The 24,221-nt window shown below is 40.1% G+C and overlaps 1 protein-coding gene across 1 annotated transcript in view; it reads left to right on the forward strand.

Annotated features, from left to right (window-relative positions):
- LOC121435583 (acylglycerol kinase, mitochondrial-like) overlaps positions 1-24,221 on the forward strand; it is a 74,014-nt gene that overhangs the window by 43,026 nt on the left and 6,767 nt on the right. The window contains exons 6-13 of the mRNA XM_041635035.1: positions 1,929-2,021; positions 4,608-4,640; positions 6,487-6,581; positions 10,997-11,066; positions 14,570-14,649; positions 17,110-17,167; positions 19,774-19,921; positions 20,305-20,402. Coding sequence (XP_041490969.1) covers positions 1,929-2,021; positions 4,608-4,640; positions 6,487-6,581; positions 10,997-11,066; positions 14,570-14,649; positions 17,110-17,167; positions 19,774-19,921; positions 20,305-20,402 — 675 coding nt within the window. The remainder of the gene's footprint in view (positions 1-1,928; positions 2,022-4,607; positions 4,641-6,486; positions 6,582-10,996; positions 11,067-14,569; positions 14,650-17,109; positions 17,168-19,773; positions 19,922-20,304; positions 20,403-24,221) is intronic.

Here is a 24,221-nt window from a genome sequence, read left to right on the forward strand (position 1 = left end):
ACCATCTAAGGTTTTGTTTAAATGAACTATTAGATCAGGTGTTTTCTCAACAGCAGGTCGTAGACTGGAAATGTCTCCTAACAATCTTTGGAAGTCCTTAAAAGAAAGTCTTGCCTAGGTGGGGATTACAAATTGCCCCTGAAAAGATTCAAAGAGGAAACTCTATTAATTACCTAGGTTACAGAATAGGGTTAGAGAAAATTAAAACGCAAAAGGCACAAATTAGGAGAAACCGGTTAAAGACTCTTAATGACTTCCAAAGATTGTTAGGAGACATTTCCAGTCTATGACCAGCTCCAAGCTCAAGGCACAGGCCTCAAGGCACAGGCCGTGGCTGAGGAAGGGAGGGCTTGCACCAAGCGGAACTCATGGCCATCAGCCAAGCAGGGGAAGGAGAGGTCCTAAAACCAAACGTTGGGCGCCAGGTGAAGGCGTAAGTCACAAACAATTTCACAGCAGTTTGGAGTTATGATTAATAAGGTGGTATTTATTTAAAGGGGAAAAAACTTACAGATCACCATCCCAGACAACAGCCCTCTGTGCAATCAGGAAGGAGTCTAGTCACTGGAAGCAGAGCAGGAAGTAAGAGAGAGCAAGGAGGGAAGAGGCCGCTTTTTTAAAGAGAGAGACCACGCCCCAATGGGCTGGTATCTCAGGGGCTATTGGCTGGAGGAGAAGAAGGACCTCCCGCAACACCTGACAGTGACATTTCCTCCAACAAGCCACACTTCCTAATAGTGCTACCCCTTTTGAAGGCCATTTTCTTTCAAACGACACAGATGAAATCATTGAGCCCTGATGAACAAGCTCACCTGGGCTCCTCTCTCTTCCCTGGAAGTCAGGGTGAGGAGCTCACAGTTCTAACCGTTAAATCATCTGCTGCTCTCTGGTGACCAGCTCCCATCTCCAAGCCACCCAGGGATCCTCCCAAAGCTACCTCTGTAGCACATAGTCTGGTGTGTGAGGTGCGCTTCCTGTGAGTACAGGAGATCTTCTGTATCTTCAGAGCTCTCTGCTAGAACAGGGCACAAAGCCCAGATAGTTCAAATTATACTACAGGTGTTTTATCCCGTCTGATGATTAGTATTTAGGTTTGGCCTGCTGTTGTGTCTAGTGTGTTTTGGATTGGAGGTAATATTTCTATTTCACTGAATTTATGCCCTTTAATCTCTTAGCATTTGTCTTCAGGGCCGTACACATCAATGCACTCCTGGTGGTGGCTGAAATGTACATTTACATGTATGCGTGTATCTGAGATGAGCATTCTTATAAAAATGGGAAGGTGAAGTACTCTTCTGTGAGAACTTCAAAACACACCTGCATTTTTTGTAATATCATAGCAAACAAAAGAAAAATACCAATCTCCATCACCTTAGCAGAGTTCCAGTTGCAAACACTTTTCTAGCTGCCTTAGATTGTGCTGTGCAGCAATAGTGCAGGAAGCCTTGGTTACCCTTCCCTTGATGCATGGAAATTCATTGATGAGGAAATTAAGATCCAGTGAGTTTAAGCCCATTCAGCTGAAAAGTAGCAGAGCCTAGATTTGCTGTGGGTCTCTTGGGTGCTGCAGTCTGTGCTCTTTCCATTACATCTGCTTCCCCATTTGCATGTGCACTTGACTTCCTGTCACCAGTGTCACAGAAGCCACACTGGATTGGAAATGAGCCCGCTGGCTGACTAGCTATCACTGAAACAAGTTATTGGGCTTGAATTTATTTTTAAAATAAGGAGCTGAGTAGATAGTTTCTGAAGTATAATCCTGACTCAGAAAGTATAAAAGTACAAAAATTCATACCTAGTTGTTTTCATAAAATTTTCTTGAGAAAATAGAGTCAATTTAAACTTTAGACAGTGTATCTCATCTTTTCATCCTTTGAACTTGTGTTCCTACAGTGACAGATTTACCAGAGCGTTCTTTTACATTTCAGACAGATTATGAGGGACAGGCCAAGAAGCTCTTGGAACTGATGGAAAACACAGATGTGATCATCGTTGCTGGAGGAGATGGGACACTGCAGGAGGTAGGATCCTCCCCTCCCCATCCAGGAACATTTTTAAGGGGATAAGAATAAAAATTAGTTCTAGAACAGTGGCGACAAGAATTAAGGAAACTGTTGGAGTTCATTATTTTAGGGCTGTTGCTCACAGCTAATACAGCCCTAAGCTTTGCTCCTGTACTTTTCCTTCCTTGCTTTTGGTAAACCTTCCTCCCAGCAAAAAGAAGGGATTATATGCAATAAATTTTGTTTGACGAAATTAAATAAAACAAACAAGGCTCTATAAATGTAAGCACTTAGGATGAAGTGGGAGATCTTGAGTTGCAGTTAATCTTGGACTACACAGCAAGATTAGATCTCAGACGTTGACTGAGACAGGAGGCAGAATGGGTACGGATGGGCTGAACCTGTTATGTTGTGCATCCTGGTGCACAGCAGCTCTGTGATGGCCTCATGGGTTCACTGAGGACAAGGTCTCCTCAGACGACAGTGTCTCTCAAGAAAACACCTCTCTGCCCACTCACATCACCCCTGTTGTGTAGAAAGCTAACTCTTAGTACTGCATTTATAGGACGAGGTGCTGCTTGGTCACATGTATGCGTCTCTCTATTTTTCTGTCACTTTTAAGGTTGTTTGGCAGCCAGTGCTAGAGAACACACCTCTTGTATGCTGGGCAAGCTCGCACTCCTGAGCTTTATCCCTAGCCCTGTCTTTGTTCTAATATTAATATCGCTTACCCTTAGTCAGATGTTACACCTATTAGAATGGCCAGCATCCAGAACACAGGCAATACTGAATGCTGATGAGGGTGGTTGAGTAGGGACTATCATTCATTTATGGTGGGAATGCCGAATGGTTTAGTCACTTTACATATTAGAATAACCCAAATCTAAGATAACCAAAATGGAAAATGAATGGTTTCCCATAAAACTGAACATACTCTTACCCTGTAGTCCACCAATTGTGCTCATTGGAAGTTATCCAGAGGAGTTCACAGGTATTGTACATACAAGTAAAAAATTACACTTGGATGTTTATAGTGTTTTTATTTATAATTGACAAAACTTGGAAGAAATAAAGGTGCCTTTTAATTAGTCAATGGGTAAGTAGAGTTGCATATCCAAGTAATGGATTCTTTAGCATGGAAAAATAAGAATTATTGTTATGACAAGACTTGGAGGAATCATAGTGTTTATTACTAAGTGAAAGAAAGCATGAAAATACATAGTTTACAGTTCAACTGTTTGACTCGTGGCCATTCAAGTGTAGAAAGGTGAAGAGGTTTCCTGAAGTCGGGAGAAGGGGAGGATGAGCAGTCAGCACACAGGCCTTTTAGGGCAATGAAAATACTGTAGAGATGATACTGATGTCTAGGTTTCATTACCTGTTTATTGAAACCTGTAATGTGCATCGCATGGCGTGAACAACAATCTAAACAATAAAGTTTTGATTGTAATTTTAGTGCAGGTTCATCAGTTTTACCAGATGCTGTACTGTACACCCACACTACATTATGGTTGCCTTTGACTGAACTCTCTTTGGTTCATCATTGTAAGGGATCAGAAAGGAACAGCAGAGACTGTCCTGTTTTTTATTTGGCTGTCATTTGAACCTCAGTAACCTTCTTTTTTAAAAGTCTCTGCTAACGATCTTGTAGTTGTTTTTATAGCTTACTGATGAGATGTGAAGAGTTCTGTATGAATGAGCTAGACCACTGACAGCCCATTTAATACTGAAAGAGTTCTGTATGGATGAGGTAGACCACTGACAGCCCATTTAATACTGAAAGAGTTCTGTATGGAAGAGGTAGACCACTGACAGCCCATTTAATACTGAAAGAGTTCTGTATGAATGAGGTAGACCACTGACAGCCCATTTAATACTGAAACCCAGTGAGCTAGGTGGGACAAGATAAAGGGATGAGATGTGTCAACCTTTATTTTTACAAAATAATTTTAAAGAAAGACAGTGTTTTGTATATTTGGTGCGCTCTTACACATTAAAGTAGACATTGGCTAGAGAAAGAATTGGGTAGGGATGACCGCTCGCACCTGCTTCCAGGAACCCAGGAGGCTGAGGCCGGAGGAATGCTGTGTGTGTAGACTACCTAATGAGATCCTGTCTCAAAGGTGGAATAAATAAAATAAAGAAGTGATTAACACTACTTGTTTAACCCCTTGTCTTTATAGCCCTTAGGAAGAAACACTCGAGTATAGATTTCTGATTATAATAAGGCATCGTTTTGTCTATGTATCTCAAAGGGGTAACATAGACTTTTCTGTATAATTGAAAAGAGCTCAGATTTCTATTGAACCTACAACATTAACATTAGTAAAGCTAGGTTTTGTAGACCTTGAAACACAGTTTTCCTAATGTAATATGGAATTTCTATAATTTATCTTAGTTTTTATTATTACTTCTAGGTTAAAAATAAAATCCAATTTAGCCTTGATCATATTTGAGAAATTGATGTGTTTTTAAGATCTAGGACATCATTTAACATTGTTTCTGGAAGAAAACAAGTAAGTTTGTGGTCCATGAAATTTGAATCTAATTTTGTTATGATAAAGGAAATGCATGTTGTTTATAATAATTTTTTTACACTTATAGGTTGTTACTGGAGTCCTTCGAAGGACAGATGAGGTGAGCTTGTAACAATAAATTTACGTTTTACTTGCTGTCATTTTTTTGTCTTTTGCTCCTCATGATTCATGCATACATATTTATATTTATGCATTATGTTTATATAATGTATAAAATAATGTATGTATTTATATGTATGCATGCATGTATATATCAATATACACATACAAATATATGCTATACTGTGGATTGAATCCAGGGCTTTGTGAATGCTGGGTAAGCACTGGACCACTGAGCTACACCTCCAGCTCTTTATTCATTTAATTTTTATTTTGAGACATGGTCCTGATAAGTTGCCCAGGTTGGCCTTGAACTTGTGATTCTCCTCCCTCAGTCTCTGGAGTCTCTGGGATTCCAGGCACAGACCACCATGCTCAACTCTTGTGCTATAGTTTCAGTCCAGTGCAGTTGTGATGGGATTGGATTTTTGAGCAGATGAAGCAATACTGGCTCCTCTGTCATAGGTCACTTTCATGAACCCATGGTGGACTTGCTGTGTTGGTAATCTAGAGTACCCAGTACCTTTTAACAATAGTCTGTACTATAGAAAAATTTCCTGTAGAATCTTTTCTTTAATGAATGCTTTCATAAATTAATAGTGATGTGTTCATCTAAGAGGAACTAGATAGCCCTGAAATGAATGGATTAGGCTTATTTAGTTAAGGGTGAGCACGGGAACCTGAGTTTGTTCCCCAGGATTCATATAAAATCAGTTGGTTGTAGTCGGTGGTGCTGCTGGTAGCCGGGTGCTGGCTGGCCAGGAGAGCCGACTTTGCACGTTTCAAGCCATGGGTGACACTTGTCTAAGACAAATGTGGACAGTGCCCAGGGAGCAGGCCGGGAAGTTGCCCTCTGGCCTCTTTGTGCATCCTCAGCACCACCCACACACCTGTGCACAGAAAGACGTGTATGCATGCACAGGAATGATCTAGATGTATGAGTGTCTACATCTTTAGATCTTAGAAATGGTAACTACAGAGTAAGATTCTGGAGTATGTTTCCACATGGTTTCAGAATGCAGGAAACAGTACCGCCACTGTGTGTTATTTGTGGCATAGTATGTAGTAAGAAAAAAGTAATGTAGTTGGGAAAGTCATACCAACCTAGCATAATGATTTCCTCGAAGAGCAGGCAGGAGAACAGAATCTCAAAGGATTTCATCTGTCTCTCTGTCTATTTATTTACTTATTTATTTATTTATTTTAATTTTGAGATCCAATTTATTTCATAAAACATCAGAAACAAAACGATAAATATTCTTAAATCTGGGTTGTGGGCTTATAGGATTTTGTTAGAAATTTATTGAAAATAATCTTTAAGAATCTTTAAGTATCTGTTACATATGTGACATTTAGTTAAATCACCTAGTATGTCATTAACTGACAGCTATTTGACTTACTCTTTGCCTCATTTGTATTTGATATAGCTTATGAAACAGTGCCCCCTGTCACTGGTCACTCGTCACTGTAGAAATAGTAGATATTTTAGTTGAATTTTGTCTGTATATGTCTTACGAAGTGTGATAGCTTAGCAACTCTCACACTGCTTAATTGACTCAGTAGCTGTAAGACTGTCGCTGTCTTAGCCCAGTTTCATACTAATAATTGCAAGTACTGAGCACCCAAGGATATCTTCTAAATTCTGCATCATTGTGTTTTCATGGACTGCTTTGTTTTAGAAAATGCTCACTTGGAGTACTTGCTCACTGGCATAGGGAGGGGGCATTGGAGATGAGGAGGAAGACACAGGCCAGTTGCTTTGTCATAGAGGACACACAGATGCCTCTCTGTTAAACCTAATTTTCTGACTATAACAGTACAACTTTCTCTTCTTTTTGTTTTACCAGGCTACCTTCAGTAAGATTCCAATTGGATTTATCCCGCTGGGACAGACCAGTAGTTTGAGTCACACCCTCTTTGCCGAAAGTGGAAACAAAGTCCAGTAGGTTGTCACTATGGAATGCTAACCTTTGTAGGTGATAGAGCCTAGGACAGAGATCCACATGTATGATACAGTCGAATTTGCAAATTTGGTAGTTTGAAACTTCACATTATTGGGAGGGAGTATCCAGCCTTTCAGAGAATTGGGGTGTTTCCCAATTGTGTTGTGGTGCCTTCCTAATCTAATAGGAATTCCCGAAGTCAGGGTAGAGGTGAGTACTTAATGTCATTGGAGCTGATACGGAGATGGCATCTCTGACCCATACAGTTTTTCTCCTTTTGCATTGTAAGTCCCTTTTGTAAAGGGAGGGCAGATTTGCACTGATGGTTTCCTTTAAGTATGCGTGCTGACAACGAGCATGTGTCCTGTGGTAACCGAATGGTGGTAAGTTGTGGTTAGAGAAAATTTAAAGCATGTAGAGAAAATTTATGCATAAGAACAGAGGCAAAGCGGGATTAACTGTGATGTCACACTGTAGAGGCATTCACGTGGGAAGGTGACTCAGGGGGAGTGTGAGTTTGCGATCAGCCTGGCTACAAACTCAGACATTGCCTCTGAAGTCAGGAAGAGGAGCAAAGCAAGTTAAATCTAGAATTAACACAAGGAAAGACAAATTATATCCAGAATAAACAAGTGAAAATAATAAGAATTCAATAAATTGAAAATAGAAGTCAATGGAAAAGCTAGTTCTTGGAAATGATAAATAGGTCAACAAATCTCTAGCCTGGAAAAATAAAAACTAGAAAGGACACAAATGCTTAATTTTAGTGATGAAAGAGAAGACATCGCTGCTGAGCCTATGACATGGAAAGGATGGTAACTCTAGGCCCAGAAGTTTGATGACCTCGGAACAAACCAACTCCTTCGAAGACGGTTTGGCACTGCTCATGCAAGAAACAAACAATTGTCAAGTGGATTAATAAACTGGTACATGCAAGCAGTGGAATCTCATTCAGTGCTAGAAAGACATTAGCTATGAACCACAGAAAAACAGAAACTTGGATGCATGTGACCAAGTAAAGGAAAACAGTGTGGAAAAGGCTACACTGTATGACTCCAACTGTTGGAGATCTGGACTAGAAAATTACCACAGTAAGAAGGGGAGAGTTGTTAGGGCTTGTAGTGGTGCAAAGAGATTTGTGTGATGTCTGAATTCCTTTATGTGTACTGTGATAGTGGGTACATGCCACTAACCTTATCTCAACCCAATTAGGCTGCAGCTATGACCAAAACTAGATTTTGAATGACATTAATAAGTCAGTAGAAATTCTTGAGTTGTGACAAAAGAGCAGACCAGTTTTGGGGGAGGGAGGGTATGGTAATAGAATAGCTCTCTGGGAGGGAAGGGTTATCTAGGGAAACTTCTGTATTTGCCTTTAAATGTCCCTACGAACCTGGCCTAAGATGGCTCTAAAAAAGAAGTTTTATGTAAATGTACTGGATGTGATCCCTATCAACACCCATACACACACACACACACACACATACACACACACACACACACACACACACACGAGTTTCACAATAAAAAGAAGCATAATCCTTTCAAACTTCAATAACTTTATTTGATTAAGCAAGCATTAGAGATGCATTCTAGTTTTTCTGAGTTTTGTTGACATCAGCATATACCTCTGTGGCTATCTCTCACCATTAATTATATAGCGATCCTTTATCCCATCTTTATTTTTGTGTCAATAAGGTGAATATCTACAGTGTATTGAAACATGCCAGATCATTTTCATAGTGATAATTAGAAAACATGTAAAATTGAAATACTGAATACATTTGTGTGGTATGGGAAACCAGGTTATTATTTAGAAAACTGGTTTTTAGAGTTGTTGTTTTTAATCGGGCAGGGTTGGGGGAGGACCAATGTGGTGCGTGCCTTTATTACAGCAGTCAAAAGGCAGAGGCATGTGAGTTCAAGGTCAGCTTGATCTATGTAGCCAGTTCAAGGTCAACTGGGGGACAAAGTCAGACCTTATTGAAATAAATAGGAAAAAGGGAGAAGAGATGTTAGTTGGCAAAATGCTAGCAAGCATGAAGCCCTGTCTTCCATCCCAGCATGGAATAAACCCTGGTGCACATCTGTAATTGCAGCGCTGGGGAGAGAGAGGTAGGGAGATCAAAGTTGAGCCATCTTTGGCTACAAAGTGTGAGCCTGGGATACATAGACCCTGTCTCATGGTTTTAAAACAGTTAAATTGTTCTTGTTTTTGTTTGTTTGGTTTTGGTTTTGGTTTTTCAAGCCACAGTTTCTCTATGTAACAGCTTTGAACTCACAGAGATACACCCGCCTCTGCCTCCTGAATGTTGGGATTAAAGGCGCGTGCCACCACATCTGGCTAATCTTGGTTTTCTTATATGACCTTCATTATAGTGTATCCAGATTGCTAATGAGGGGAAGGTTCTTTGGTAGATAGAAGATAAAGTAGAAAGAATGGTAGAATTCAGACTGGAGAGAAAATTCAGGTTTTTTTTTTTTTATTAGTTTGGAATGGATCTAGGTAATTATTTTCATTAGTTCCCATCATCACCAAAAGACAACCAGGTGTTTTTTATCTTCTGATAAAAGTATATACTCCACATTGGGATTATTGTTGCCAACATCTCAAGGCTGAATTGATCTAAATTTTGTATTCTAACTCAGAAAATACATAAAATTTATATATATATGAATAAATTTTAATATAAGTTTATATATTAATGTAATAATAATGTAATTAATAATATATTGATGTAATAATAATAAATATATAATGTAATACTAATATAATAATACATACATGCATACATATACCAGGGCCTTACACATATAATTGCTAAGGTTCAAGGTCACAGAAACTCAGTAGACAAATGGCATATTTCTTAAATAAATAGCGAAACAAAATAGAACAGTTAATGAGTGAAAGAGATTTAAAACACAAGCCCGTTACCATTTATGTGTCTTGTTTGAATCTTGACTTGAACAAAGGAGGTAACATATATATGTGTATATTAATTGTTAAAATTTGAGAACTGAATAAATATGTTGTTACACAGTGGGCCAGTATTTTAAGTATAATAATATCTCATAAAAGTCTCTTATGAAGATACATAATAAACTTTTAAGGTATCACATTTTCTTTCATTGATTAAGCCTTACAGGATTGTGAAGTAAGATTGGTCATGAGGTGATGGTTGTTGAATACGAGTGAGGAATATACAGGAGTTATCTGCAGTTTATGTGCTGGAAATTCTAGAGAATAAAGTATTGTACTCAGCAAATACTGACTGCCTGTTGTCTGACCTGCACTGTGCTGATGGAGAGTTCATGGTCTGTACACTAATTGTCACTAGCTTTGGGGAACTTTTATTCTCCAGGAGGCCAATGATAATGTTAATAAGTTCAGACTGTGGTTATGAAAGGACAGCTACAGTTCAGTGGTGATCACAGTGAAAGACCTTCTGCTAGGCTGGAAGGAGTGGGCCCCTCTGGGTGGTATCATCTGCTAGACTTGAGGGATGAGAGGAACGGACTTGTAATGGCTGCACCTAGGAAACGGAAGGGTTGACGGCCATTCCGAGCAGGTATCTGATGTGGTCTATGCATCCTCTCACATGAGAGCAGATGTGTTTCTGTCTAGCCACTTCATGTTTCCCTTGTTGACCCTCTGTTGTGTCTTATATATGTCTGATTTTGAATTTCCAGTACAAACTCTAGGCTTGTTTGCAGATCTGGCATAATTTTATATTGCCTGTATGTGTAATACATAGTATTTACTTTTGATGAAGTGTGTGTGTGTGTGTGTGTGTGTGTGTGTGTGTGTGTATCTTTCAAGAGATTGTCAGAATGTATGTAAGGAGAGTCTTGTATCTTGAATGAAGGAATTAACAGTAAAAACATGAAGAACATCCTTGTAGCCCTAGAAAATAAGAAAATATATCTTGGGTTCTGGTTTATAGTTTGCTAAGATAACTCTAAGTCCTGTCCTTTAGTTACCATCTGGCTATTTGGGAAGAAAGTTGTTCTTAGGGGGAAATGACTGAATTTCTTACACTGATTAAAAGGTGCTGTGTTATCATTGTGTATTTAAGTACCACATTTCCCAGTAATAGGCACAGTGGAGTGATTCAGTCAATGTTACATAAAGAAATGGTCAGTATCTTATATAAGCTCCAAATCTTTCTCTATGAACCTCTAAGAACTTTATACTGTTCTGAATTGCTAATTCTTTCACATGCTTTCCTTCTGCTTTCTTAGAATATTTTTTAAAAAATAATAATATTTGAGAACTCTAGCTTTTCCTGACATCTATCCTAGGCTTCTGAGTATGTGAGGTTGGGTGTGTATGCACACATGTATGCGTTCTGTGCTCTCGAGCAGGTGGTGTTTACCTTTTACAACCAGACCCTCTCCATGTTTCCCTGTTTAGACACATTACAGACGCCACACTCGCCATTGTGAAAGGAGAAACGGTTCCGCTTGATGTCTTGCAGATCAAGGTAAAAATCTTTGCTTCAGATTTTGAAAAAACTATGAAAGTAATAAGGACATGTTAAAGAAGATGAAGTTTCAACAGTTCACATGGGATTGTGGTGAACATGGCAGTCCCTTTCTCTTCCTATCCCCACTATTAGACTCCAGAGAAAAGCAGTGTTCATGATTCTGTTATCACTAATTAATATGTTTATGATCCGTCTTTAAATGCCATTGTATGGAGCTGAAGGCATAGATAAAGATAGTGTGTGTCTACATGGGTTTAATCCCTAAGACCTCGCCAAAGTAACTGTGATGAAAATCATGTGATATAAAACTGACAACTGTAGTCATTTTAAGTCTGCTCTTCAGTAGTGTTAAATGTATGATGTTACCTTTTGATACCTTAGCTTTGATCTTGCCTCTTTGCCTCTTTGTTACTCACAAAAATCTCTTTGCGTAACTTCCTAATATAGTTATATCTAGTTTTTAATTCCTACACCTACTACAAGAAATCCATCTATTGTTGTTTTGACCATTAGAAGAACCCTCAAGGCTAGACATTGTGTTGTTTATCTATAATCCCTACTCTCTGGAGAAAGCACAAGGATGAAGCTTTCATGGTCATTCAACTACAGAGCTAGTTGAGACTAACCTGTACCACATGAAACCCTGTCTTCTAAAAGGAAAAAAGCTCATAAAGTATTTAAAACAATGACTGATTTCTGTACCTGTTTAAATGCTGGCTGCATCTTTCTTTCATGCTGTGCGACAGGTAAACTTTTTCTCAAGCCCTGCTGGTGTAGCCGGTCTCTATCTTTCAGTTCACATGGTTGTCTTGGAGTTTTAGCTCCAAGTCTTAGTTTAAGAATATTTAGGATTTTATTTTGGTGGTGGCAGCACATGCCTTTAATCCCAGCACTCGGGAGGCAGAGGCAGGCGAATCTCTGTGAGTTCCAGGCCAGTCTGGTCTACAGAGCGAGTTCCAGGACAGGTTCCATAGCTACTGAGAAACCCTGTCTAGAAAAAACAAAAACAAAAAATTTAGGATTTTGTTGATTATCTGTCCAACCTTTCTTGTTCTTAGGGTGTGAATAAGGTTTTCTATAGCTTCTTGCATCTTTCATTTTTCTATTGAACTGTGAAACATTTTCTTATTTGTAGATGTGTAGAGGATCAATTGATTTAGAAATATGTGAAAGGGCATAGAAACAATACACTTCACAGCTACAGAGAAACCCTGTCTCGAAAAAAAAACAAAAATAAAAACCAAACAAACAAAAAACAACAATTCAACAACAGTGAACTTACAAGTGTACAGCCATGTCTAGACTTCCCGTCATGATCTCATTAATCATACTCTAAATTGCAATTGATCTTTAGTGTATAATACAGCTAAGTTGTTTTCACAAAGCAAAAGGACTGATTAAAGAATAACTAGGAGAGACTGCTGGCTATAAAGACATTGTTGTAAAATATGATCATTACCAAAGAAGGTGAGTCAGGAGATTTTATTTTAATAAAATAACTCAGTAGTTTAGTATTTGTTATATATGTATTAGAAGTGATATATTACAAAGTAAATTGAATTTAAGTGGAAATTCTTGCTGTGTTTGTACTTAAATGTCTCATTTCAACCCCCTTCTCTCATATATACTGATTTTGCAAATTGTTATCAGATTTTTTTATAATCTCTGTATATTAATGACACAGCCCAGGAAGCAGAAAAATTTTAATCAAGTCAATTCTTTAAAATGTGGAACAGTGGCTTCTACCCTAGTTTCTGAGGAATCAGTTTGGTTTAATTGATTTTTTTCCTATTTGTCTTCTTTCTGAAAATTGCATTTGGAATTTGAAGAAAAAGCTCTATAGACAAAGCTTAATGCCATAAGCGTTCTAGGCAATGCTAGATGCCAGTCCTTCCTTCCACAAGCACCATAACCTGCTAATATGAACTAAAGATTCTCCAGATTTCATGATATCACCGAATATAATGGTATCATATTTGGCTGGCTCACTGTTCACTGTGTGCTCACATCTCATTGAACATTTCAATTTGGTAAGGAAGTCAAGATATGTTTCCTCCTGTGATGTATTATATAAGACCACAGATAGGAGAGGGGCAAGAAACCATGTGGGCTCCATCTTCAAAACCTATCTAGAGGCCAGCATCTCTTCTTCAGTCTCATGTCCCTTTCTGGTGGCCTTTATCTTTTCTCAGAGCTCTCTGACTATGACCTTGCCTCTGCTTTGTAACAACCAGTGTGTGGTCACAAGTTAGGGCACATCACTTCTCTGCTCTAAGGCCTCGGTAGTGTCTCCTCCCTTTAATGTCTTTGATCTGGTTCCCCTTGACCTCATCTGGATGGTACTGATTCGGGTCTCTGTTCAAATGATACGTATCAACTGCATCTTCTCTCATCCCTATATTAACTAGTCATTTATCCTCCTAGCGGTATCTCTGAAATACTTATTTTGGCTCCACTGTCCTCTCACCATATTGTTTCTAGTTTCTCTCTTGTGGGAACCTAGGAGCAGGATTAGCAGAAACTCTTGCTTACCTGGTAGTGTTATCTCCCTTTTACCTGCAGGTGCCTCACTGCTGGGTCTCTAATGGGCTCGTATGTGAATTTTGTATAGCTCCCTATGACATTGCATTTTGAGTTTGGAAATCTGTTTTAGCCTCATTTATTTGAACTCTAATTCTCAGGTTGAGTGTTCTTCATAGCCTCTTCATGCCCGAGTGCCTTAGCCCCTGGCCCACTGCTCTCAGAGGAAGTTCTCTCTACTCAGCACCCAGAGACAAACATGTCCTTACTGTGCCAGTCAGCTGGTGCCTCAGCAGCCCCTCTCTGCTTGCTCTGCTCTCTCTCTCTCTCTCCGCTATTCTTCCCATGCTTGTCTTAGTACAGAGAGTAGCAACGCCATTCTACTGCATGACAGGTGCACAGCAGATGGGTGAGCGGTCAGTGTGTCTCCTTGGATGGTTCTCCTACTGTGTGTTTCTCTAACAAATTCCCTTGCTTGGCTTGGACACAGTGAAATGATGCTGGTGCTGGGATTGAAGGAGCCCTTGATCCCATGAACACAAGATGCAACGTACTTTCTCCAGGACAGCAACTTCTCGTGCCAAAGATCCTCCCTCCATCCCCCCTGCCCAGGTCTTGATCCTAGCTTATATTGGCCATGGCAGAGAATTGATGGTATGAGAGAATCTAAGTTGGTCCTTCTGTCTTCCAGCAAACTCTGGAGTTGTGTGTAGTGTTGTACTTCTCTTGGAATGTGGGGCCTGGTATCTATCAGTCTTCAGCCATTGGAATTTAACTACTCAAAATTACAGCTAATACGTTCCCTTGCCAGTAGGTTCATGAGAACTAATGCAAGTGTGGATCATTCAAGCACTTTTACAATGGCATAGTGTTAATTGCTTTAATATTTGAACTTACATATAAAATGTTTGGTTTGATGTTTGGTTTTATGAATTTACATATATATTCACAAAGCTAAATCAATTCTATTTAACTTCCAGGGCGAAAAGGAACAACCTGTTTTTGCAATGACTGGCCTCCGATGGGGATCCTTCAGAGATGCTGGCGTCAAAGTTAGCAAGTAAAGGATTGCTGTGTTCATGCGTGATGGTTCTTTAAACGTTTTATTCCAACCTTGCTTTTGAGGTTTTAAAACAATAGTCTGTGGGTAAATCTTTTTGGCCAGGTAGCTGAATTTGGTTTTGATACTGAAATAGGAGCACCAGCTAAGAGTTTGGAACCTATAAGCTAAGGACTGAGAATAGCCATAAAGAGAAGGGCATGTCTGTTTTCTCACATGTAGCTTAAGTTCAAGCTACCTAGAAGAAAGAACCGGCATTGCTTATCACACAGCAGCATACTTAGATGAACTCCAAGGTGCTGCCTGCACGTTAGCCTCAGGGAGCAAGTAAGGTCCTAGTTGGCCAGCAGACCGTGTTTGGGTGGAGAAAGGTGAGGTCTGGATTTGCTGACTGCAAGAACAGGTTCAGGAGGAGCGACTGGCAGGCCGCTGCTGGCTCTCATAGGGATAGAATTACTTTTGGAGACTCATGTGGAATGAAGCTTCCGCCTAGGAAAGAAGTGTGGGCCAGCTGCCTGAGGCAGGACTGAAGGAGACAACATCCAAGGTTCATTTCATTTCTAGTGGAGGTGCTGTCCTAACTTAGCCTAGAGCCCAGGGCTTATGGTTGTAGGAGAGGCACTGAGGTAAGATTGAGTTAGTGTACAGCTCTCTCATCAAGACCCTCTCTCGCAGTTATGGACAGACTGCTAAACATTCTTCACAGAGATTGCTCACACGCTTCACTCTGTTGTCCCTGGTGATGGATTCCTGAGAGCGGAGTGTCAGGAGGAGAGTCCTGCTGTGTCTCATTGCACCACAGTCGTAAATGCTTCCTGTTCTTCTGTTTGCGAGTGTGCCATGGTTATGCTGATGCCACAGGTTACCTTGGGTTTGATCTGTCATCTCGGATTCCCACAGCTCGCTGGGAGAATTGCTTAGCTTTCTCTGAGAAAGTCTGCTCAGAACAAACCACTTCCCGGTATCCTGGTCCGCAGTTCAGCACCAGTGCAGGTCAGCTGTCTTAGGAACTGCTCATCTCCCTGCCCCATGGCTTCTGAACCTTGAGTTTTAAGATCTGCAGGTGGTCACATAACACCTTGGCTAGGACTGACTACTGAGTCACTTCTTGTGTAAAATAAGAACCATTCCCTTGCTGGCCACTGGAAGACTACAACCACAGTGTCAGGTTCACTACTGGAAAAGGTGCAAGGGACTGCTGATACTTTAGAAATGGATAGCCCGAATCAGGGCATTTTTCTGCTTGGGAAAAGGGAGTATAGAGAGAGGACTTCAAAAATACCATAAGATACCAAATATCTAAGGCCCTCATAGATACCCTTACAGTATTAACCTGAATGATAATTTAGAATGGCTCTAGTTTGGCTTTATCTGACTTCCTTGTTCTAGAATTTGGGCCCAACTTATGGCCCCATCGTCCCTAATGGCCAATTTTCTGTTTTATTTTTAAGTCTTGCCCTTTCTCTGGCTGTGATCCCTCATCCGACCTGAAGTTTTTTCCTCCCTCTTTCATCGTCTAGATTTGGGTCGCTTCCAGTCACTTTCTGCTCCATACCTGTGCTTTATCCTGTGTCTTTTATTTCACAGCGTGACCACCCTGTTTTCTTTCTTCCTTACTTTTCTTACCAGTAAATAGTGATCAGTTTATACTACAACATATGTCGTCACTTATTAGTTAGTATTATTTGGGAGTCGTTAACTTCTCAAATCATGGGTGCAAAGGTAGGAATTTTAAAGTGTTTTTCTGCATGTTTATACTCTACATACCTTTCTCCATATATGTAATAGGAGCTAAATAAAGGCCTTCTGACATGAATCAGTCAGGAGCAATCAAGTAGCATGTAGGTATCTGCTACATGTATCGAGTAGCATTTACATCACTTTCTGATTGCAACCTGACATCTTCTTCTCTCAAGTAGCTTTTATGCACTTAGCAATATGCAATGAATTTTTACTCTGAGAATTTATACTTGGAATATTAAAGCTGTATAAGGTGAGTAATATGAGCTATACTAGTGTATATGAATGTGCACATTTTATGTGGGAGGGGCCATGGAATACAGGACTCTGTCCTGTATCCTATAACATATTAGGTCAAGCGGCATCCATAATACAATATGTGTGTGTGGCTTTATTGTTCTCTTCTTGTGGCTCTTTTGCCTGTATACTGAATCAATTATATTAGTGAAAGTCTGTATTATAATGATTTGTAAATTTAGGGGTCAAAGAGACTTAGGATATACATTTCTTATTAACTACAAGAATCTTTCTACCATCTAATTGCATATTATTAAGTGTGCTATTAAAATTTATATTAAATTATGGCTGTATTATGCTACAGTCCTCAAGCCAATCCTCAAGAGCAGCCAGTCACAGCAGAGGTACAGTCCTGCTGCATTGATTGTCCTCGATGATTTCTAACACTGCTCACTCTTCTCACTTTCATCTTGGTCTCCTAAGGTACTGGTATCTCGGTCCACTGAAGATCAAAGCAGCCCACTTCTTCAGCACTCTACAGGTAAAAGCGATTTACAATTTAGAACCTGACCTATGTTAATTCAATGTTTCTTTGTGATGCGTGTATTTGAGATATTAATTCCTTGCTATAGAACCATATCACATGTTGTGTGCATTTGATTTATATACTTATAGAAAACATTCTTGTTTTGATAGACAAGCACCCCTCATGTCTGTCTGTCTGTCCGTCCATCCATCCATGCTCATTCTGTTCATGAAAAAAAAATTTTTTATTCGTCTTGGATACTTGCCTTTGCTACTCATTCACACACCCTTGCCAGACAAACCTTGAACAGAATGTCTAGATCATTAATATGTGTATCTATTAGTACCTGGTAATGACCTGAAGATTTGGAGTCAATTATGGATAAATTAATTATATTAGAGTCTATATATTATCAGTAGGTTTTAAACTGTGTTGGTTAAATAAGTGTGGTACCTACTATACTGGACAGTACTGATACAGAACATTTCCCTCATCACAAAGTTCTGCTGGGCTGTGCTCTATAAAGTATATATTAAAAAGTAATAAGGTCTGAGGTTATAGCATAGTACAGTGGCAGAGCTCTTGTCTAGCATGTATAACGCCCTCGGTTTGATTACCAATGAGAGAGTAGGGGGCATAGAAAAGACTCAACTATGTCAAATAGATGAAAAAGTAAATAGGAAAGTCACACAATAGATGAACTATATTCTATCTTCATTCTTCATGCAGACCAAAATTTGGTTCACTAATCTGAAAATTGGTGTAAGAAAGTAGGCTCCAGTGTTAATATTTAGAGTTATCTGGCATTTGTATGCACACACACACACACACACACACACACACACACTGAAAAATGTAGTTCTCTTAACCTTCTAAGAAATTCCACTTGGAATAAAAAATTAAATACACAAAACTAAAACGAACATCAGTAAAATACTTGGAGAAAACACACATAATTTAAAAAATCAAACAGGAAAGCCAAGCTCTTTCTACTCCTAAAGCAAACTGGTTAGTAAAAACTACTGTTGTTAAGGAGACTAACTTTGCTGGAGAAGCGGTAACACCTAGGGAGAAGCAGTAGCCATCTGTTCAGATGATGGCATTCTAGATCTATAAACACTCCCTGCTCAGTACTCATCAGGTGATTGGCACACAGAGCACACACTGCACAGGCTTTCTGGCCTCAGGATGTCATCATGTGCCAGAGAGAAGTGCAGTGGACCAGCGGACTGACAGACGGCAGGAGAGAAGTGTAGATGGTAAGACAGGAACAGCGGAGCACCTCCTAACTTCACCGAGGGTCACAAAGCCTTCTTGAGAGAGGTGACATTTATGCTAAATTTGGAACTATGTAGAACTGGATAAAGGACATTTGGGATAGTGAATTGGACTGTGTGAAGTCAGTGTGATAAACCATGGTCATTAATTCAGGTTGGTGCAGTAGATTGTCTGCAAACGGAGCTGGAAGAATAGGGCTGACTTGGGCAGGTATCACACAGAGATCTGCATTGTGGAAAACCTGTTTGGCGTCAGCATGCACTAGGAGTTGGGCATGAGTAGCTATAGACCAAGACAGCAGACAGAAGACTGACCAGGTCATCCAGTGATAGGGAGAGAGTAAGTGCTGCGGTGCAGACTGAGGTTGCTGAGAAGCTGAAGAATATTAGATCCAGATTTCTAGTTGAGGTGCTAGAGTTGTGTAACTTAGCTTTTCATTAATGTTGATGATATTAGGGTAAGACCCAGTTCATGGAGGAAGATGAAATTTTATTTTGTATGTGGTGAGGGTAGCATATCTGTAGTACAAAGGGGTATAGACACAGTTGTGATCTGTCTGAACCTCAGAGAGATTCTAGGATAAAGAAATCTGTTTCCATGTCTTAAGGATGTAACTGCCATTGAACGTATGGGTTTGGTAAAAGTGCCATTAAGAACAGATGACCAGGAATGGCACAAAGGACTGTAAATGTTTAGAAAATGACTGTACTAAGAGAAAAGCCGAAAAAAGGAATCGATATAGCAGCCAATAGAAGAGGTATTTCAAGAGTGAGAAAGTACAACTTCTAGGAAGCAACAGCAGGAGTTTAAATAAGAACAGGGAGTGTTCTCTGAACTTGTTAGCTGCCAAAGGTTTGTCAAGCTCCAAAGTAGTAGTGTTAGATTATAACAAAGAAAGCTAAGAAATAAATGAGAGGAAAGGAAATGGAGACAGCCAGTAGTGGTGGCGCACACCTTTAATCCCAGCTCTCGGGAGGCAGAGGCAGGCAGATTTCTGTGAGTTTGAGGCCAGTCTGGTCTACACAGTTTATTATGGGACCACTGCTCATTCATACTGATTTCTATTGTTTGGATAAGTATTAGCAGTAGTTGTCAGTTCCACCTGGCTGTCTCCCTGCTGTATGTTAGGGAAGTAATAGAGACCATGGGCCATTGTGTTCATGGTTTTTAAGGCAAGGTTTTAAGAAGAAAAGGAAGCTTAAAGGTTTCACATTTCAAAGCAGAGAGAACTCTACCCATTGAAGAGATGGTTACCTTGTTAGAGTTCTGACCTTTCCAAAGCAAAGCCCCCAGAGGTAGAAATTTTTTGGATTTGGTGAAACTGATTTCTTCTTCATTGGCAGGAATGGCCTCAGACTCATCAGGCCTCCATCTCTTACACGGAACCTACAGAGCGACCTCCCAGTGAGCCTGAAGAGATCCCTCCCCGACCTTCTCTGTACAGGAGAATATTGCGCAGGCTTGCCTCATTCTGGGCACAGCCACAGGATGGTGAGCAACATGGTGACTGTGGGTTACTAGCCCTGCTCTGCTTCAAAAATGCCCTGGAGCAGACACCAAGAATCAGTTCTAGATACCTAAGTGGAGCAGGAGCCATTCCAGCCATTCCAGTTGAATTCAGACTTCTGGGTGTTTCCAGGGCAGGCGTCAAAGCCTTGTGAATGGGCACAGCAGGTTCTGTGCACTCTTTGTCACTGACACTGTGCCTGATTTCAGTGAGCGTGCTTTAGATTACAGAGCCAGTGTGTATTCCTTCATAGAGGAAAGGTAAAGTACAGAGCTGGACAAAGGACTGAGGAAGCCAAGCACAGTCTTGGTGTGTGTGTGTGAAATGTCAATAGAAGCACTGACCCATGTCTGATGGATTCCCACAGCCTTCTCCCGAGAAGTGAGCCCAAAGATCTGGAAAGATGTACAACTGTCCACGATTGAGCTGTCCATCACAACCAGAAACAGCCAACTTGAACTGATGGCAAGTGCACTCATTTTTTAAAAAGAAATTTGGCGTCTGGGGAAAAAGGACGGGTGCTTTCCGTGCACTAATTCAATATTTTTATGTTTTACTCTGTGGACACAGAGATGAAAGGATGAAGTAAAGGAGGCTGTTGTGTGCCTTTAGAGACAATAGCATTGAGAAGTGGTAGCTGAGTGCATTGGGGCACAGGAGCGCAGGGATCTCTGGACAAGTATTTGACTCTTGTTTGCGTGACCTTGGAAGACTCGGGACAGAAGCTTTAAAAGTGTAAAGCTAGAAAAAAGTTGAACTTTCACTTGAGTAAACATGTGTTATTTTTTTGTGAATATATTAAATGCATAGACTCAGATTCCCCAGGAGAAACACATAATCCATAGCTATACACATATGGGGGTTTTGTTTGGTTTTGGTGAGACAGAGTCTTGCTCTGTGGTATAGGCTAGCCTCAAATTGTGATCTTCCTGCTTCAGCCTCCTAAATGGTAAAATTACAGGCCAGTGTGCCATGTGTAGGCTATCATATATGATTTAATGCACTGTACGAAGCAGTAGTTATTAACCTTATGTGGCAGTAAAGTATATGGGATTAAAATAAAGGTTAAAATGCAGTTCCTTAGTCATGGTAGACATATATCATGTTCAATAGCCATATGTAGCTTATCGCCATACTAAATGTACAGACATGAACACGTCCATTGCTGTAGAAAATTGTTTTGGCTGGTGTTGGTAAGTATTGAGTTAAGTTTAAATGATTATCAGCATAAACTTGGAAAGTACAAAAGTTTTTCTAAGCATGACACCTAGGGAAAATTTTATATTGATGAATTAATCTACTTATTTAAAAAAGAATAACTTCGGAGTGACAATTAGGGAGAATATTTGAGTATGACAGACCAGCATTTATTAGGTCTCCTTATCATAAACTCCTCAAATAAATCACTAAGAAGTGAACAGAGACAATATTAAACAATGGCCCAAGGGCTAAAAATAGAAAATGCACAAAGGGAAATTTTGAGGAAACAGAACTCATATTTGCTGATATTATTACATGGGAGTGAGTCATTGTTCACAGAATCTTACATAAATTAGTTATGTTACCCTCAGACTATACCACATGAGTCTATGTGCAAATAGTTAACTGCATTTTATACTGGAGTTAAAAAAAAATCAATTCCAAAGAAGCAGAACCTGAAATAGTAACTTCTGGATTGCCATGTGTTACACAGCACAGTAACACTCAGGGTGATGTGCATGGGCACAGACCTCTCTCCTAGCCTTCAGGAGACTGTAAGTTGTAACACTATTTTTGGTAGTGTCTATAAAGAGTCTAGAACCCATGCATACCCCTTGTCCTGGCAAGTATAGCTGTTTAGCTGTGGGCGTGAACACTTAAATTCTTAGTGTACTTAGACAGAATTCTGAAACTACCGTGAACCGAGAGGTTGAAAAGTCCTTTGTTCAGGGGATTTTTGAAAAGAAGATAAAATCTCTATTACACATTTTCTTTATTCTTAGTCTTTGGTGACAGTGTATTCCCAGGATATTGCTTGTCCTCCTTTGCCGTTGTTCTCTGATGAGTGAATCTCTGTGATGCATTGAACTGAGCTGTGATTGCAGCTCTAGGTGAGCCACAGCCAGGACGCTGACTGCTCTTCTCCTTGTGCTCATTACAAAGGTCTGCGACACTGTGCTGTCACTAGTGGAGCACACTCTTCTTTTCGTTCCCCCACCGCTTTGCAAATACAGTAGATATTCAGATACTGTAGCTGATGTAATAGCTTGAAATGTTTATCATTAAAATATTATCTCCAAGTATGAAAACAGCTTTAGGAGTGTAGAATGTCAGAAATTTAATGTCTCTTAATAAAGCATGTTTATTCTTTAACAGCAAGACATTCAATAGGTTGATTAAATGAATATTATGCTTTTACTTAAAGTAATATGTGATCTTTGTATTTACTAATGTGGCAAAATACTAATCATATATGGCTGAGTGAAAATCAACTTAAAATGATTTTCATGAGGTGGTTGGTCCCTTTTTATTTAAAAGAGAAAAGCTGCCACGTGAAAGTGAGCTTTGTGGAGGTGACTGATGCATTGTGGAGGTGACTGATGCATTGCGGAGGTAACTGATGCATTGTGGAGGTGACTGATGCATTGTGGAGGTGACTGATGCATTGTGGAGGTGACTGATGCATTGTGGAGGTGACTGATGCATTGTGGAGGTGACTGATGAAGACAGGGCTCCAATTTTATTTACTCATTTCAGTAGCCAGTTGTTCGGGCCAGTTTATTCGAGTGCCGCCCATCTTTTCCCCCAGAGCTGCGCAGGTGGTTGAGCCACCCAGTGTGGGTGCTGGGAACTGAACTCAGCCCCTCTGGAAGAGCAGCTGCTAAGCACTCTTATCTCCTGAGCCATCTCTTCAGCTCCATGATTTCTGTAAATATTTTAGAGTGTTTACTAGGTTCCTCATAAAAGTTTCATAAGGTTGTCTTGTACTTATAGATCAATTTGAGGAGAAATGGCATTTCTATAGTATTGACCCTTCTGGGATATCAATGTGATGTATCTCTTCACTTACTGATGTCTTCAATTTCTCTCAATGGAGTTTTATGGTTTTGTCTTTAGTATTTGCCTGTTACTGAATACACTCCTGGTTATCTTACTTTTGATACGATTATCATTATAGCTCTTAAAACATCATTCTCTGACTAAAGAAACAGACATGTAATTGATTTTTGTCTGATTGTGTTTATATTGAATCAGCATCCTAATTCTTATGATGTAGCCTATGGGTTCTTTTAGATTTGCTATATCAACACAAACAGAGCCAGTTTTGTTTCTCCCTTTTAAAGACTTCATCTTTACCACCCTTGTCTTTCCTTACTTCCTGTGGGGCCTTCCGTGCTGCACAGGAGTAGTGCTTCAGGGAGCCGTTGCCCTATGGGAGCTATTGCATTGTTATTGAATTTGGTATAAATTTTTTGGATATCTTTTATTAGATAAGGAAGTTTCTAATAAAGAAATCTTGGGAGGTTTGTTAAGAGTTTTATTAACTTTAAATATCTTAGACATTAAATTCTAAGAGACAATAAGATTCTCATTCAACCTGCCAATTTGAGTTGATTTTTGAATGGATATGAGAGATGGAGATGGCCAAGATATAGAACAAGCAATAGCTTTACCTTTGCAGCTTAAACACTGAAGAAAAATCAATGAAATGACTGTTGGCAGAACTGGCCAGAAACAAACAGCGTAGGGCAGGGATCCCGGAAAGGAGGCCTTTGGCTGAGCTGTGCCTGATGTCTCTCCCAGGCCCCCGCTTGACAGAGGCCGCTGAATGGAGATGGGGCTCATCAGGGACCCAAGGTCTCCTCAGAGAAGTCTTCTTTGAGAATTTAGGGCCTCAGGGCAATGAGAATGCAGGGCAAAGTAAAAGAAAACATCCTTGAGGGGTGAGCCAGGGATCCACAGATGTCTGTAGCCTTTGTCTGCATGTTCACTGAGGTATGTATATGAGAAGCCACCTGAGGTAAAGAACTCCTCCCAGGAACCCGGCCCAGTCCTAGGAGATTCAGGCACATAACAAGATCAGGTAAACGTGAACATAGTTGTCAGTTCTGGGGTATTGATGCTTTCAAAGGCTTTTCCTCAGTAATGGGACAAAAGTAGTCTTGAGTCCAGGCTGACATTTCCTCTAGTAAAATCTGGAGACTAACAGAAGGCACCACTTCCAGGCCACATCACTGCCTCGAACAAAGCCGCAGAGTAGCTGTCACTGGAGGCTAACCACAGGCCCACCCCACCAGCCGCCTT

This window comes from Microtus oregoni, unplaced genomic scaffold (assembly GCF_018167655.1).
Source record: "Microtus oregoni isolate MIOR12 unplaced genomic scaffold, Mior012 000046F_ref0000063, whole genome shotgun sequence".
Classification (NCBI taxonomy): domain Eukaryota; kingdom Metazoa; phylum Chordata; class Mammalia; order Rodentia; family Cricetidae; genus Microtus; species Microtus oregoni.